Source organism: Canis aureus, chromosome 14, assembly GCF_053574225.1.
Source record: "Canis aureus isolate CA01 chromosome 14, VMU_Caureus_v.1.0, whole genome shotgun sequence".
Classification (NCBI taxonomy): Eukaryota; Metazoa; Chordata; class Mammalia; order Carnivora; family Canidae; genus Canis; species Canis aureus.
The window spans coordinates 5,077,320-5,095,109 of NC_135624.1; the positions used below are offsets into that span (position 1 = coordinate 5,077,320).

At 39.9% G+C, this 17,790-nt stretch overlaps 2 protein-coding genes across 5 annotated transcripts in view; both read left to right on the forward strand.

Moving 5' to 3' along the window:
- The first annotated feature begins 37 nt into the window (after positions 1-37).
- On the forward strand, positions 38-7,529 carry POLR2K (RNA polymerase II, I and III subunit K). Of its 3 annotated transcripts, none has more exons than XM_077846789.1 (4): positions 38-190; positions 796-865; positions 1,598-1,690; positions 2,328-7,529. In XM_077846789.1, the coding sequence occupies exons 2-4, from the start codon at positions 805-807 to the stop codon at positions 2,348-2,350; spliced, it is 177 nt and encodes a 58-aa protein (XP_077702915.1). In that variant the 5' UTR covers positions 38-190; positions 796-804; the 3' UTR covers positions 2,351-7,529. The 3 variants fall into 3 exon arrangements, with proteins under 3 accessions (XP_077702915.1, XP_077702917.1, XP_077702918.1); XM_077846791.1 differs by lacking the exon at positions 38-190 and adding an exon at positions 293-534; XM_077846792.1 differs by lacking the exon at positions 38-190 and adding an exon at positions 560-686.
- A 701-nt stretch (positions 7,530-8,230) lies between these two features.
- The window catches only part of SPAG1 (sperm associated antigen 1), a 61,795-nt gene continuing 52,235 nt past the window's right edge, over positions 8,231-17,790 (forward strand). The window contains exons 1-3 of one of the 2 annotated variants that reach the window (XM_077846772.1): positions 8,231-8,314; positions 11,344-11,485; positions 12,285-12,444. In XM_077846772.1, the coding sequence (XP_077702898.1) occupies positions 11,346-11,485; positions 12,285-12,444 (300 nt within the window). In that variant the 5' untranslated portion in view covers positions 8,231-8,314; positions 11,344-11,345. Of the gene's footprint in view, positions 8,315-8,340; positions 8,428-11,343; positions 11,486-12,284; positions 12,445-17,790 lie in introns of those variants that run through there. The other variant, XM_077846773.1, reaches the window with a different exon arrangement.

A 17,790-nucleotide genomic window follows, 5' to 3' on the forward strand; every position in this document is an offset into this window, starting at 1 on the left:
CGGGCCCTCGGCCACGCCCGGAGGCGGAAGGAGGAGCGGGAGGGGCGGAAGGGGCGGGGACTCCACGCGACAGTTGCCGGCGCCGGAAGTTGGCTGCGACGCGGGGACGAGCCGGAATCCGCTTCGAAGCTCAGAGTAGGAGGTTTCTCCGGGCTGCGTGGTCGGGGAAGTGGTTGGTTAGGATTTGGAGGTGGGTATTTGGATTTAAACTGGTGAGACCCTCAAGGTTAGAAAGGTTCAGTATGAGGTTAGAATTGGGAGGAGCTGGGGATCGAGTCGGTGGTGTTAATCCTTTGTTCTGTTTCGTTCAGTTGAGCTGTTCGGCTTTTGAGAGTTTTTCTCCCTTTATTTTCGGTTCGCATAGCCCTTTGTTGAGGGATGTAATTGGCCTTCTGCTAAGTTTTGGAAATGTAGGACTTGTGTTACAATGGGGACGCAAGCTTTGCCGTCAGATTCCAGTGCCCCCTGCCTCGTCATAGCGGAAGAATCCTGCGCAGATTGACTTCTACAAGGCTGGGTTTCTTCATCTGTAAAGTAAGGGCAGTACTTCTAGGATTGTCGTAAAGGTGATAATGAAACAATATGTGTGAAACGTTGTTACTGTGTCCAGTTTGAGGCTAAGTGCACAAAACGTTGCGTTTTTGTTTCGTCCTTTAGCTCTACCCATTGGGTTTGAAAAAGCACAGGTTAGGAATTGGGACCTTTTTAGGTTTCCCTCGGAAAAATGGGAATTTTGGGAAAGTTGGATTTGTGAGGAGTCCCTTTGAGTTATTCAGTATTTGAGTCTGATTTCAGGGACTATCCATGGACACCCAGAAGGACGTTCAACCCCCAAAGCAGCAGCCAATGATATATATCTGCGGAGGTAAGAGTAGAACTAACGTAAAGTAGGAAGAGTTTTGAAATAATTACGCTTAACTTTGACTTCAGTGAGTAATCTTTAAAGTTATAAAGCAGAATACTAGCGACTGTAAAAAAAAAAAAATTCTATCACTAAGAGTTCATTTTCTCTCCAAGAAAAAATGCACTGCCCACAACTTTTTTCCTTTGCTCCTTAGTATATTGGTTGTTAAATAATAAAAGTTCAACTGAGTAAATTTTAAAGATGTGATAGGCTTTACTAATGGATTCATGAATCAGGCAGCATCCTGTCTAGGAAGTAGATGGGAGCTCCAAAGGGCTACAGAAAATTAAAGGTAGAGAGGAGTGGAAAAAAAATTATTAGCAAAGGATTCGTTGTTTCAGGTAAGGTCGCTGTTCTAAGAGGAAAGGAAAAGCAGTAAATTTTCTAATGCGGACAAGGACCATGTTAACTGGTCAGAGGTTACATTTCTGCAGGGTTGAAACTGCGGTTAGGTTATGTGTTAAGTCTTGGTCTACCGACGTGGCACCTTAACCTAAGTAAGGCCATTTGGAGCCTGTGGTTTTCTTCTTAACGTGGTCATAGCACCATACTCTTGGGATTGAGTACATTTTAGTGCTTTGGGTGAAAATATGGTTAGAAAAAAAAATTAAATAAAAAAAATATGGTTAGGATAATTTGCTTGTCTGTCATATTTTCCCTTTAGACATTGAATAAACATGCTTTCTTTTTTAGAATGTCACACAGAAAACGAAATAAAATCCAGGGATCCAATCAGATGCAGAGAATGTGGATATAGAATAATGTACAAGAAAAGGACTAAAAGATGTATCCTTTTACCTTGTTACATATGAAGGGGGTGGAAGTGAAGAATAATGCTCCAGTGCTTTGAACTACTTACCAAAAAGGGGGGCATGATTAGGATTTTTCATAATCCTTTTATTTTTATTTTCATAATAAAAATTAATCCTGTGTAGAGGCATCTGCTAAGTATCTAAATACTAGTTCTCATAAGTCCATTTTTCAGGATCTGTATTTAACTTATTTTACTTATACTCCTTCTTGAGCTTAAGGACAAACTAAATTATACAAGGAGAAATACAAATATTGTGAATGAATGCTACCTAATGGAAAAAGTGAGGCTTACAAATTAGCTAAAAGACTGAAAGTACATTGTTATGTGGTTATTAATATACAATTACAATATTTTTTAAACCAGTAAGTTATCTTGCTAACATTACTTTAGGGGTTTTTGGTGCATTGGTCTTTCATATCATGGAAAGGGGACTAGTAAAAATTGAAAAACATTTTTTTTAAGTTCATTTCCAACTGCCATAGTAAATAGTTCATTCTTTTTTGCATTTTAGATTAAATAGCTATTGCAAAGAGAAAGTGACTTGGAAGTGTTAAATCCTTCGTACAATTTTTAAATATGCTTTTTGTCCTTAATTTCATTTTAATACAGTGGTGGTTTTTGATGCTCGATGAAACATGGAGTTCAGAGGATTATCTTCGTTTGTACCTGGATTTGCTGTTAATGTTGTATAGCCTTTGATTAGTGTATATATCTTTATGAATACAAATACACATGATTTCATTTTAAAATCCATCTTGTATTTAGGTATCAATAGTTTCTATAAAGAAAAGCTTTTTGTTCAATAATTGATAATAATTTACTTTTATTGTATATATAATCTGACACAGGGTGAAAAAGTGCTTCCTTAAACCACACTTTTAATCAAGGCTTAGAATCTTGTGGGGGCCTTGTTAAAAATGAAGTTTTCTAGGGCTCTTTGAAGATCTGATTAAGTAAGTTCCTTGGAAACTACTGTTTTACATCACCAAGTCTGTAAACTCTCCAGCATCATTTTGTTCTGTGTATACTAATGTACTTAGCATGAATGCATTATTTTGAGTTAAATTTTTCATTTTTCCTTGATATAGGCCTTCTGTATTTGTATACAATGCTTGACTATGTTTTTAAATATTGGCTGAGGGTGGGACGCCCAGGTGGCTCACCAAGTGAGCGTCTGTCTTTGGCTCAGGGTGTGATCCCGGAGTCCTGGGATTGAGTCCCAAATCAGGATCCCTGCATGGGACCTGCTTCTCCCTCTGCCTATGTCTTTGCCTCTCTTTTTGTGTCTCTCATGAATAAATAAATAAAATCTTAAGTAAATTTTGGATGACGGAAAAGAAACTTTAATGGTTGCATCTGTAAAACAAAATCAGCCCTAAGTAAAGTACATGAAGCAGATTATTAAGGCAGGTGTAGTTTCTGGGATGTAATCATTAAGGTAAAAAATTCTGCTTTCAGGATATTAAAAAAAAATTGGGACTGGTTTACATTGACCTGTGGATAAATGTTTAAAACTTTCACATTAATCTTAGGGATATGGAAACTAAGATACTCCCATTTGCTCCAGGATTCCATCATTCTGGGATGCCATCTGACATTCATTTCGAAGATTAGATATATTCTACCTTCACTAATAGCTATGTGTGTCTCTGAATATTCAAAAAATTGTGCCATTTTTTAAAACACCTGAATTTCTACTGCATCCTTGAATACCAAATTCTATATTTTTTTTATGTGCTATACAAAATGCTACCATGCTCAGATTTTTAAAGAGTGCTTCCTAAGTCCAGGTTCTCCTTTAGCCGTACCTTTCATAATTTTGTAATTCAGCTATATTCCTCCTTGACCTTGTCTTTTTTAGGCAGGAGAGTCCCAATAAATATGCTATGACGTCCCCTAAACAAACCCTAACACTTCAGATAATGTTGCTCTTTAACTGTTTTGATTTTATCATAGGTTTTTTTACTTATCTTTGGTTTAATTGAATATTATTTGGTTAACTAGACCATGGTTTAATGGAAATAGTATTACCACTGGAACTCAAGAGCAGCATTTCAAACAGTTACCTCTTTGTGTCCCTTTCATCTATAAAATGGAAGTAACTTTACCTCTTGCCCACTGGGACAGTTTTTTTAAAAAAGGTAAAATAGAAATAAATTGCTTTAAAAGATTGCTTTGGGGGTGCCTTGGTGGCACAGTTGGTTAAGCATCTGACTCTTGGTTTCAGCTCAGGTCATACTCTCAGGGTGGTGGGATTGAGGCCGAGTCAGGCTCTGCACCCAGTCTCGAGTCCGCTTGGGACTCTTTCACTCTCTCCCTCTGCCCCCTTCCTCCCCTCCATACACTCACTCTCTAAAAAATAAATCTTAAAGACAGTTTCAAATAGTGCTCTATAAATATCAGCAAATCTGAGCTTAAAGTTAACATATAACATGTCCTCTGCTTAAACTGCTTGCCAATAACTACGACATGCATATCCATGAGAAAAGCATGGAAATTGGTTCAGATTCAGCCCCTGCTGCTCAGTGACTAGCTCATTTCTTTTAATCTCAGCTTCATTTTCAAAGTGGAGGAATTTATGATGGTCAGTACAGTGCTTTGAGACTCTGAAGATATGTTCAGAGCAGAGATTAAAGTTGTGGAAACTTAAGTAGGTGAAATCAGAAATAGCCAGTCTTGGGGCTCCTGCGTGGCTCAGTTGGTTAAGTGCCAGATCCTTGATTTTGGCTCAGGTCATGATCTCAGAGTTGTGAGATTACGATTCTCTCTCTTCCCCTTCCTCCCTCTCCCTGTACACACTTCACCTCCTGCTGTTTCTGTCTGCCTGTCTCTTTCAAAAAGAAAAAGCCAATCTTAAAGGGGTCTGGCTGACTCAGTCCATAGAGCATGCAACTCTTGATCTTGGTGTTGTGAGTTCAAGCTGCACATTGGGTGTAGAGACTACATAAAAATCTTTTTTAAAAAGTTGGCCAGTCTTAAGGAAGACTGAATTATATAAGGTGAGAAAGTGTAAACTGAGAAGATGTAAAAACAAGTTTCCTCCTCACATAATACAAATACATGGACATCTCCACCCCTCCTAGAGTAAGTTCTGTGTAGAAAATTATCAAGAAAGAGTGGTTATTTGAGCCAGAGGGCTGAAGGATGAGAAAGAACCTAACATTGTAAGACAGGGGAAGGAGCATTCCTGAAATTGAGGAAACAGCCAGTGTAATGTCTTAGGGGTGGAAAGTAGTTTGCCTTGTTCCCACTTTAGAATGAAGCCCATGTGACTCAAACTTTGAGGTAGGCAGAGGCCTGCTTGTTTATGGTCTCATGATGGGAGTAAACAGTAACATGATTTAAGACTTACAAGATAACTTGGGCTGTTCAGTGAGAATAGACAATGTAGGGATGGGTGATGGATGGGGAAGCTGGTTAAGGGCCACCTGTAGTAGTTCAGGGTAACAATGATGGCTAGGCCAGAGTGGTAGCAGTTGGGGGAACTAAGAAGTGGCTGGTTGTAAGATAGCATTTTGGAGTTGAGCTAATAGGACTTATTGGTGAATTGGTTAGTACTTAAGAGCTCAGTAAACAGTGTGGACTTTGGTGAAAGGCTTTGGGTTCAAATATCCTGTGTCCTTTGTTAACAGGCAATGTGATTTCACCAGAGTTCACTTTCCTCATTTGTAAGGTAGGCATGAAATAATAGTGCCTATCTCACAGGTTAGTTGGAAAATAAAATGAATCCATAAAGACTCTTAGCCTAATAGATATTTATTATTATCACCATTACTGTATTTTTTTAAAAAAGATTATTTATTTATTTATTCATGAGAGAGAGAGAGAGAGCGGCAGAGACACAGGCAGAGGGAGAAGCAGACTCCATGCAGGAGGCCCAATGCGAGACTCAGTCCCGGGACTCCGAGATCCTGCCCTGAGCCAAGGGCTCAACTGCTGAGCCACCCAGGAGTCTCTGACTCCTTTTTTTTAATTTAATTTAATTTTTTTAAAATTTATGATAGTCACACAGAGAGAGAGAGAGAGAGAGAGAGGCAGAGACACAGGCAGAGGGAGAAGCTCCATGCACCGGGAGCCCAACGTGGGACTCGATCCCGGGTCTCCAGGATCGCGCCCTGGGCCAAAGGCAGGCGCGGAACCACTGCGCCACCCAGGGATCCCTCTGACTCCTTTTCTATCTCTGTCACCACTTCACTTCAACCCACCTCTCCCTCTTGATTCTAAGATGTTTGCAGTTCCTTAAGCAGGTAACATGCCTTATTTCTTTCTTACCTGTGCCTTTCTCATGCTTTTCTCTTTGCCTGAAATGACCATTTGTGTTGTTTTTAACCAACACCGGAATTTGGAAGGATTGTTGTATAGTTTTCTAGCTTCCAGTATTTTCTTTTAAGATTTTATTTATTTGAGAGAGAGAGAGAGCGAGCACTTGAGTGCATGAGTTGGGGGAAGGGCAGAGGGAGAGAGAGAAGCAGACTACTCCATCCAGTGTGCAGGTGAGCAGGGACCATGAGATAATGACCTGAGCCAAAGGCAAATGTTTAACTGACTGAGCCACCCAGGTGCCCCTCAGTATTATTGTTGAGAAGTCCAGAATCCTTCTTATTCCTAATTCTTTTTCATTTTTTTCCTGGAAACATAGAATTTTCTTTGCCACTGTACTGAAATTGTAAAGTATGTGCCTTGGTATGAGGCTATTTTCCACTATTTTGGTCACTTGGTGGGTATTTTCAGTCTGGAAAGTCAAGCTCTTCAGTTCTGGGAAATTTTCTTGAATTGTTTTTTTGTTCTAAGATTTATTTATATGAGAGAGAAAGAGTACACGTGTACACATTCGGGGGAAGGGGCAAAAAGAATCTTCAAGCAGACTCCTGGCTGAGCATGGAGCCCCTATGCAGGGCAGGATCTCACAAGCCTTGAGACACCACCTGTGCTGAAACCAAGAGTTGGGGACACTCACCGACTGAGCCAGGCAGGAGACCCTTCTTCAGTTTAATAACTCCCTACCCTCAATATTCTCTTTTCTTTAGATCTTTTATAAAATATTAGAGTTTATTGACCTTTCTTGTCTTTCCTTTTTTCCTGTTCTTTGAAAAATTCCTTTAATTTTACTTTGTAATCCATCTATTGGGATTTTCATTTCTGGTGTAATTTTAATTTCTACAGGCTAATTTTTCTTTGTATATTTGAATGTATATTGGAATGTGCACATTCAAAGAAAAACTAAAATATCCTTGTTTCTAGGGTACAATGTTTTAACCTCTGTGAAGATGATAGTGATAATTTTCATTTGCCTACATGGTCTATTCCCTTCATACTGCTTTTTATCCTTTTTAAGTCAGCATAAAGTATATGTATATACATAATTATAACCAGAATAAAGTATTAAGTGCAAATGAAAAAATTACAGACCATGTGGAATTGCAACCATTTCCCCATATACTTAAAGAATTTCCTCCTATTCTGAAAGTAAAATGTTGTCAAGTTACAGTAGTCGGTATTTTTTTTTTTTTTTTTTTTTTTTAGATTTTATTTGCCAGAGAGAGCACAAGCAGGGGGAGAAGCAGGGTCTCGCTCCACTGAGCAGGGAGCCTGATGTGGGGCTGTATCTTAGGACTCTGGGATCATGACCTGAGCTGAAGGCAGACAGTAACTAACAGGCATCCTAGTAGTCTGTGTTTTAAACCTAAGACCTAGTTCTGAGTGAAGTTTGCTTGCTCATTCCATGAGGTGTGAAGTGCCTTTACCTGGACTGCGTATGTGATGCTGTTTGCCATGACAATTTAATAAAGCAAACTTAAGGATTACTCTGAAGTTCGAATCTGTGTCTATCAATGTGCAAAGTCAACATTATCTAGCACTGGCAATGGAAATAATAAAAATAGTCATATTTTCAGCAGAATTTTTGCCACTATCCTTTCCTGATACAGTACTGTAGATCTAATTTGGGTGCCAAGGGGAGAGAGAAATGCATTATTGAATTCCTATTACGTGCCAGACACTAACCTTAAATTATAAAAGTAAATTCATTTCCTAAATCCATTTCCTGAATCCAACTATCTCTACTATTTTATTCATTTGAATTGTATTATGTCTTACTTGTCTTTACGTTCCAGTGCCCATTACAGCGTCTCCTTAGCAGCGCCCAGAAGATGTTGAATGCATACAGAGGAAGAGAGAATCTTTATCTTTCATTTACTCTTTTGTGTAAAGGGAAGGATCTAAGTCTGGGTTACGTTGTAGATCCTCTGGTTTAATTATATTTCTGTAGGAATAGTTCTCTGTAGCAATTTATATATTTATATTCTGTAGGAATTTAATTATATTTCCGTAGGAAGGTCATCAATTTATCTGGAGGGTAGTATAACAATCCAGAACCAAAAGGCATTTTTACTCCATGGAAAACAAACGCAAACGATACAGGGAGCTCTGGGGCTAGGACTCCTTCCTCCCCGCGAGGGCCTCTGCGGGCGGGGCGGGGCGGGGCGGGGCGGGGCGGGGCGGGGCGGCGCGTGCGGCGCGGGGGGGGCGGCCCTCGGCCTGGGCCCGGGGCGCCCCGCCCCCATCGGGGCCCTCGCGGCGCGGCGTCTGGGAGCCAGGTGAGTGCGTCTCGGCGTCGCGGTTCCCTCGGGGAGCTGGTGGGAGAGGCGGACTCTACTGAGGGAGCGGGTGACGGGATGAAGACACGGGCCTTCGTTTCCTGCGGCGGACGGTAGCGGATATGGGGGCAGAGTCGCAACGGCGGGGTTGCCGGGGTCGGCCGGCGGCGGCAGGCCTGGAGGCCAAAGCCGGGGAGTGGAGAACAGGTTCAGAGGCGCCTGAAGTGCCCCTGCCCGTTGGGTTGGCTGTAGCGCTCCGGGCTCCCGGGCCGTGCCCGACCCCCGCGGCTCCGGGCTCCCGGGCCGTGCCCGACCCCCGCGGCTCCGGGCTCCCGGGCCGCGCCGTACACAGAAGCCGTTGCTACGGCTACGGAAGCCATTTCCTCCCGGCCTCCGCCTGCAGAGGGCGCTCGGCCCCGTCGGCGCGGGAAAGAGCGTGCCTGGGAGGAAGAGTTGCGTGTTACTTCCTCACCTGTCAGCTGATTCGGGAATCTGGGAAACGGATGTGGGTCAGATGGCGGAGAAGAGGTTAAATGCAACTAGAACTAAGGATTTTACTAATGACAGAAATTACAAGCGGATGTGCGAGGGTTCTAACGAGAGCAAATACAGCTTTGTATGACTTGTGTTTTGGAACTTGAGTGGTCTTGAGATGTGCATCCTGGGGCGGGGGAATCCCCCCCCCCCAAAAAAAAACAAGTTTTCAAAAAGGATTTTCAGAGAACTGTTAAGACAGTGTGCAGAATGAAATTGATTTGATAAGAGATGGCTCTGTCACTTAAAATTTTCTTCACTATTCAAATCCTAAAATCTCAGGGGTTGCAAGACAAATTTAAGATTTTAATCCTTTTGGATGCTTAAGTTTCTCCCATCAAAGACCTGTCGACTCTTTAGAAAAATTCTCCTAATGCAAACCATTTTGTTCTGGGCAGCATTGATAATTTAAAAGTTCTTCATGTTACTTTACAGTAACTTCTACTCTTAAGGCTATCCTTGTGATGGGATACATTCATCATCCCAGGTTCTGCCGGCATAGTGCGAAAATCACGGTCTCATTTCTCAGCAGGATCTCACCCCAGAGGTGGTGATGTGTGTTCTGTGCTCCAGTCAAAGCCAGCAGAAGCTGACAGAGCCTTCTCTCTCTGCAGAGCTCTGATGTATGACAATCCTGGAGGGCAGCCATGCTCAGGGAAATACTTTGGGTTAATCAGACCCATTGCTACTTCTTGTTTTAAAATTTACAACTCAGTATGTTTTACAGTACCAGTTTTTAAAACACTTTGTCAGTGACTCACAATGGGAAATATATTTTACAACACATGCATTTATATTCACACAGTTGTCATTTGTATAGACATGAAATAAAAATCTTTACGAATCAGTGTTCCACTTTAGCGGTATGTATGTCAAGTAGCCAGACTTTTTTGTTGCTGTTCTGAATATCTTATTAAACAATGGTAATTGCAGCTCACTAAATTGATTTCAGGGGTTGCCACCTACAATTTGAAAAGCCTGGGTATGAAGGCTAGGTATGTGGGTTCTGCATTTGCCTACTGAGATTCAAATCCTCAGTTGCTACTTAATATATGATCTTGAGCCGGTTACTTAACACAAACGTTTCTGTAAAATGGGAGTAATTATTACTACCCTTCATGAAAGTGGTTTTGAAGATTATGTTAGATAATAATCCATGGCACACAGTAATTTAGCTCCATAGCCGTAACTGTTACTATTACTGTCTACTTGAAATAAAACCTACCTGATAATAGTAGTTGAAAGATTAAATGAGGTAATACATGTAAAATTCTCAGGATGATGCACAGCACATGTTAAGAACTGTGTAAGTATTTGTTGGTGTTAATTATCGTCATCATTAGCAGTATCGTTAAAGTGAAACCATCCAAGGCCCCATTATTCCCAGTTTCGTTCAAGTGTTTCTTAAGGGTAGAGGTACTACTTAGGTTAGTCCTGAATATATGATGATGAATAAAGTGAGATCTCACAATCTAAGAGGGAAGACAAAAATACATAATTAGAATATATGCTATGAGAAAGCTTTGGGCACCATGCTGTCAGAACACAGATGTGGGAGCTGGTCGTTGACGGGAGTGGGCAGCAGGGAATGTAAGGAGGCAGAGAATGGGAAAGAAGGTGAGGTTAAGAATATTATGTTTGTGTTGAATCACAAAGCATGGTTCGAACGTGAACAAACAGCTGAAGTAGAAGTCGTCATTGAAATCACCATTAAAAGCTATCTTATAAAGCAGTTTGAGCACCTAAGGGGACCAGAATATGCCATCCTCAAATAAGCCACTTAGGCATAAAGATTATTTTAAACTGAAAACAGTTAACAAACGACAGAAAGAACTCTCACCCTCCCCCTTTCTGCCTAATAGCGGGGCATTAATTTCTCTTTGTAAAGGAGAACAAACCTCATAGTAGATGGGCAGCACCAGGATGAGTCTGCATAAACAAACCTTATTAAGGAAGCCATTATCCTTCTTTAGTTTCTCCCATGTATTTACCTTTTCCTAGAAGCCAACTTCCTTTTCTCTTTGTCTAATTATTTCTCCACAACTTATCACCCTTTGTTAAAATGATATGTAGCCTCCCAGGCCTAACAACTTCTTTGGGTTTTCATTTTTCTATGAATACCCCCCTGCCCTTGCCACTGCCCTGCCCCTTGTGTGTATAAAATAAACCTTTTCTCCTGCTAATGTATCTTTTATCGGTTTTGGAGTCTCAGGCACTGAGCCTAAATGAGTAGAGGAAAAGATTTTTTCTTCTCCATAGCACTAAAACGTGCTTTGTGTTTTATCTTAAGTGAGGATTGAGATAATCCATGTATTTAGGAATTTAATTTAGCTCCATGACTGTTGACTGTTAGCAGAGAGAATTTTAAGTCTACTTTCTCTTTAGAGAAAACACTTTCTTTTACCATAGAAATGAAAAATAAATGTTATAAAAAGACCTAGATGGTATTATTATATATATTTGCTTCATAACTATTTTCCTATACTACATTTCAGCCATGACTGCCAAAGATTATCCGTCATTTTGGGGCTTTGGAACAACAAAAATGTTTAAAATTCCTGTTGAACATTTGGATTTCAAGTATATTGAAAAATGTTCAGATGTTAAACACTTGGAAAAAATTTTTTGTGTGCTCAGGTAAGCATTTAAAAATTCTTTTATAAAAAAGATAAAAATAAAAAATCTTCTATGTTTCAGTATACCAATTATATTGTTGCCTGAAAGCTGAGACTCTTAGAAACGTTGCAGGAAATTTTCACATATTGAGATTGTTGATAGCACCCCCCGCCCCTGTCCCTTAGGTTCCAAAATAGTTGTTTTGATCTTGTGGTTAGTTTAGAGGGTTCTGGCTAGGTCTACTTCCAGCAAGGAACATAAGCCTCATCAGCATTCAAGAGAACATTTTTCTTCCATCACTTAGAAGGGGAAAAGATTGGTTTTCCTTCAAAAACAAGAGTTCTCCATACCACTCTCTGGGAATGAATTCTGTTCCTTGAGTGCTTGAATTTAGAGGCATGTTACTCTGAACTTGTTCCTCTGCCATTTTCTTCCTCTTTGGCAGGGGGAAAAAGGAGTTACAAACTCCTCCTTGAGAAGGAAATCCAGTCTCACTTTCCACTTGTCTCTTAATACTGAATTACCATTTATAAGTTAAAATTACCTTATGTATTAGCGTTGTTTATTTAACTTGCAAACTGTGTTTTGGAAGCTGATATCTTCCATTTTTTTTTTTTTCCTTCACTGCATCACTCCACAGATTAACAGCTAAAAATGGAGTAAGGTGAGTGGGAAGCCCCCACACAGCCCAGCCTTCATCCCTGTGCAGGGGTGGCTCTGGAGTTCTCCGCAGAACCCCTCTGCTCCATGGACCCTGGTTTACAAATCTACATGATCCTTAAATAGAGTGGTAACTCCAAAGTTCTGAATTTTTTTAAAGGTCTGGTGAGGAAGGATATTATCCGGAACTTAAGGAATTTTGTGAAAAGCGCCTTAAAGGCTTGGCTCCTGAAAGTAGAGCTTTGAGGAAAGATAAACCTCCAGCAACAGCATCCAGTTTTACAGCAGAAGAATGGAGACATATTGACAGTGATATAAAGGTATACAGTGATAAAGTTTTTTGTGACATTGCCACATTGTATATGTGTCTACTTCACTTTTCTAAAATCCTAGGTTTCTTTCTTTTTGTCAGTGAAGGGCTTTTAGTGGTAATCACTTAGGTAGTATTGGTTGCTTCTCAAACCCAGGAGAATATTGTGAACGTGTATGTTGTGTTCGTACACCCACCCATGTGTTTTATGTGATTAATATTCTGTCCTATCAAAGAAACAATTCACCAGCTTCTATAAATAGTGCTGTACAAACATGTTGGCTTGTAATATCTTTTGGGTTTTTTGGTTTGTTTTGTGAAGATTTTATTTATTTGGGAGACTGAGTGCACAGGAGCAGGGGGAAGTGGCAGAGTGAGAGGGAGAAGCCAGCGCCCTGCTGAGCAGGGAGCCAATGCTGGGCTGTGGGTCTGGATCCCAGGACCCTAAGAGCCGAACCACCCAGGTGCCCCTATAATCATTTTTAATCAATTAAAGAATTGAAAAATTCGGGTAGCCCTGGTGGCTCAGTGGTTTAGCACCACCTTCAGCCCAAGGCGTGATCCTGGGGTCCTGGGATCCAGTCCCACATCGGGCTCCCTATGGAGCCTGCTTCTCCCCCTGCCTGTGCCTCTGCCTCTCTCTCTCTCTCTCTCTCTCTGTGTCTCTCATGAATAAATAAATAAAATCTTTAAAAAAAAAAAAAAAAGGAATTGAAAGATTCGTGTATTTGTTTGATTACTAGCAACAGTAAATTTTTTTGTCCATCAGTTGAATTTCTCCTTTTGTTAATGGCCTATATCTTTAGTGATTTCTTTTAATCAGCTCTATTGAGGTATAACTTACATTTAAATAAAAATTTAATTGTCTGTATTTCACTGAGTTCTGACACCTGTCTATGCTATAAAACATTTCTATTACTTTGAAAAGTTTCCTTGTGCCCCCGTGCAGTCAGTACTGACCCTGCATCCTGGTCCCTGCTAACCACTGAACTGCTTTCTATCATTATGGATTTGTCTTTTTTATTTTTTTGAATTTGTATTTTCTAAATATAATCATACAGTGTGTGTTTTTTTGTGTCTTCATTCACTTAGCATCATGCTTTTGAGATGCATCTATGTTGTTGCATGTCCATAGTTTGTTTTAATTGCTGCATAGTATTGTGTGGATATCTCACAGTTTGTTTATCCACTCATCAGTTGATGAACAAAATGTTTTCCAAAGTGACATTCCTGCTGGTGATGGATAAAAACTCCTGTTGCTCTGAATCCTGGTTAGCAGTTAGTATTGCCAGTTTTGTCCATTTCAGCTTTTCTGTTAGGTATGCAGTGATATCTCACTGTGGTTTTAATTTGTTTCTCTAATGACTAGCCCTATTGAGTGGTTTTTCCTGTGCTTATTTGACATCCATGTGTCTTCTGTGAAGAGCTTTTAAATACTTTGTCCATTAAAAAAAATTGGATTATTTGTGTTCTTATTGAGTTGTAAAATACACGTCTTTCATCAGATACATTTTCTGCAAATATGTTTATATATCCTGCAGGGAACCGGGATGCGGGACTCCATCCCAGATCCTGGGATCACAACCTGAGCGAAGGCAGCTGCCCAACTACTGAGCCACCCAGGGTCCCAGTTTCTAGTTTTAATTTTAGGTCTGAGATCTGTTTTAATTTTGGAGAAATCATAAATATACACACACGTAATACAGATATCCAAGATTTTAAGCACTGCTTTTTTTTATTTTTAAAAAAAAATTTAAAATTTATTTATGATAGAGAGAGAAAGAGGCAGAGACACAGGCAGAGGGAGAAGCAGGCTCCATGCCCGACGTGGGACTCAATCCCGGGTCTCCAGGATCGCACCCTGGGCCAAAGGCAGGCGCTAAACCGCAGGCGCTAAACCGCAGGCGCCACCCAGGGTTCCTTTAAGCGCTGCTTAATGAAAGATTACCCTTTCCCCATGGAACTTCTTGGTACCATCAAAAGTTAATTGATCATGTATGTGTGGGTCTATCTCTGGACTCTATTCTCTTTCATTAATCTAAATGTCTCTCTTTAGGGACACCTGGGTGGCTCAGCAGTTGAGTGTCTGCCTTCAGCTCAGGGCATGATCCTTGGGGTTCTGGGATCGAGTCCTCCATCGGGCTCCCTGCAGGGAGCCTGCTTCTCCCTCTGTCTGTGTCTCTGCCTTTCTCTCTCTGTGTCTATCATGAATAAATAAATAAAATCTTTTAAAAAATTCCTCTCTTTAATATCTCATTCTCTTGATTATGATTAAGTCTTAAAATCGGATAGTCTAAGTCCTTCCCCTTGGTTCTCCTTTTTCATAGTTGTTTTGGCTATTCTAGGTCCTTTGCTAGCCAGGTGCTAGCTACAAAATAACTTGCTTGTCTTTGGGTTGGGATTATGTTGAATTTATGGATCAATTTTGTAATAATTGACAATAGTGAAATTTCTGATCTTGAGCATCATATGTTTTCTGTTCATTTAAATCTTTAATTTTTTGTGCCAGAGTCTTATAATTTTCAGTGTGTAGTTCTTGCATATTTTGTTAAATTTATTCCTAAGATTTATTTTCTACAATTTTAAAAGTTAATATTTTTTAATCTCAATCTTGCTCATTCTAAGTCACCCTAGTATGAAATTTTATGTATGTATTTATTTTTGGTGTGGTAAAATACATATCACAAAATTGACCATCTTAGCCATTTTTAAGTATACAGTTCATTAGTGTTATATTTACATTGTTATGTTCAGAGATTTTTTTTGTTGTTGTTAAAGATTTTATTATTCATGAGAGACACACAGAGTGAGGCAGAGACACAGGCAGAGGGAGAAGCAGGCTCCATGCAGGGAGCCCAATGTGGGACTCAATCCTGGAACTCCAGGATCACGCCCTGGGCCTAAGGGAGGCACTCAACCACTGAGCCACCCGGCTGTCTCATATTCACAGATTTTTTAAGTGTGCAGTTCATTAGTGTTATATTGATATTGTTGTGCAGCCAATCTCCAGAACTATTTTGTCTTATAGAACTGAAACTCTATACCCATTAAACAACAGTTCTCCATTTCCCCCTCCCTTAGTTCCTGGCAACCACCATTCTATTTTCTGTTTCATAAGTTTGACTAATCTTGATACCTCATATTAGTGGAATTTTAATTTCAATTTTTATTTGTACATTGCAAGTTTATGGTTATCTAACTGATCTTTTTATATTGACTTTGTATCTTGCAGTCTTCTTAAATTTACAAATTAGTTCTGGTAGCTTTTTTTTAGATTCATTGGGTTTTCTTATATGCAGGATCATGTCATCCCCACAAATAATGAAAGATTTACTTCCTCTTTTCCAGTATAGGTGCCTTTCATTTCTTACTTGCCTTATTGCACAGGCTTGGACCTCTGGTACAATGTTGAATAGAAGTGGTAAGAGGAGATATCCTTGTCTTGTTCCTAATACTAGGGGGAAATCCTTCAGCCATTCACTATTTTTTTAAAGATTTTATTTATTCATGAGAGACACACACACAGAGGGAGAGAGGCAGAGACACAGGCAGAGGGAGAAGCAGGCTCCATGCAAGGAGCCCAATGTGGGACTCGATCCCCAGACTCCAGGATCACACCCTGGGCGGAAGGCAGGCACCAAACCGCTGAGCCACCCAGGGATCCCCATGATGTGTCTTTTTTATATATTGCTGGACTTAATTTGCTAAAATTTTATGAAGGATTTTTGGGCCTACTGTCATGAGAGATATTAGCCTGTAGTTTTCTTGTAATGTTGTCTGGTTTGGGTAACAGGGTAATGCTGGCCTCATAGAATGAGTTGGGAAGTATTCTCTCTCCTGAATATTCTAGGAAGGTTTGTGTGTAATTGGTATTATTTCTTCCTTTAATGTTTTCCAGAATTCACCACTGATGCCTACTAGGTCTCAAGTTTTCATTGTAAGAACAATTTTGACTATGAATTACATTTCTTTAACAGAAACAGTGCTATCAGGTTATCCTTAGAGTTCTCTCTCTGTCTAGCTCCCTCATCTTGGGTATTTTGTACCCCTGGATCTTTGCCATCTTTACCTCTCTGAAGCCTGAACTGTGTTCTACTGAATTCATTGAGACCACAGGGCTGTTAGGGTTTCCTTTCCCTATGCTATAGCTTGGAAACTAAGAGTAGATTAGGGTAAAATGCACAGCTTCCCTCATTTGCTCCTTTCTTCCAAGGATCATTGTTCTCTGCTATCTGTTGTCCAGTGGTCTGAAAACTGCTGCTTCATATATCTTATCCAGTATTCTAGAGTGTAAGCAGGAGGGCAGATCCAGTCCCTGTTACTCCATCGGCCAGAAGGAGATAACACTTTATTGATTTTTCTGATGATGTTTTCTTATTTGTAAGAGTTCTGTCATACATATTCTAATGAATTTTCCTTCAATTTATCATTAAGCTTTTATATTTGTATATGATGTTTTTCATGTTTATTCATTAAAAAAATTTATGTAATCACTTCTTTTAGTTTTATTCCTTATGATCTTTAATTGATTTTATACTTGAGCAAACTTCCTCTCCACCAGAATCATGTATGCCTGCATTTTCTCAGAGTTCCTTTGTGGTTTCATTTTGCTTAGGAAATAACTTCTTAAAGCAGATTCCAGAGAAACCTTTTTTTTTTTTTTTTAAACTTTTTTTTTTTTAAACTTGATTTTCTTCAGCATATTTTATGGGTTGAATAATACACTGGAAGGCAATTTTAAGGAATATGTATTCTCTAACTCAGAATACTACGTTTTTTAAACTTTGAGGTTTCTCATTTTGTCATTTTATTGGCTTGAAATAAAAAACCTGGTAATTAATCTACACATTAAAATAGCAGTTTAGGGCAGCCCCGGTGGCTCAGCGGTTTAGCGCTGCCTACAGCCTGGGGCATGATCCTGGAGACCCGGAATCGAGTCCCATGTCGGGCTCCCTGCATGGAGCCTGCTTCTCCTTCTGCCTGTGTCTCTGTCTCTCTCTCTCTCTCCTCTCTGTGTATTCTCATGAATAAATAAATAAAATCTTTAAAAAAAAAAAAAAAGAAAGCTTCTGCAAACCAATCAGAGAATGCATTAAAAAAATAATAAAATAAAATAGCAGCTTACATCCAGAGTTCTTTGGCTCTATTGTCCGGGGAATAACAGCTTAGTTTTAGTTGCAAAACTTATTTTTTTTTTCCAATTGCGTGTTCTTTTTCAGTCACCTCTTGATTCGTCTTATCTCCTTTTCTTTCATGCTTTTCCCTGCCACTTTTCCCTCTCCCCCTATTCTCTCTTACTCTTTGACCTCCTCTGTAATGCCTCCCCCTTTTACCTTTCTCCCTTTACGGTCTTTTT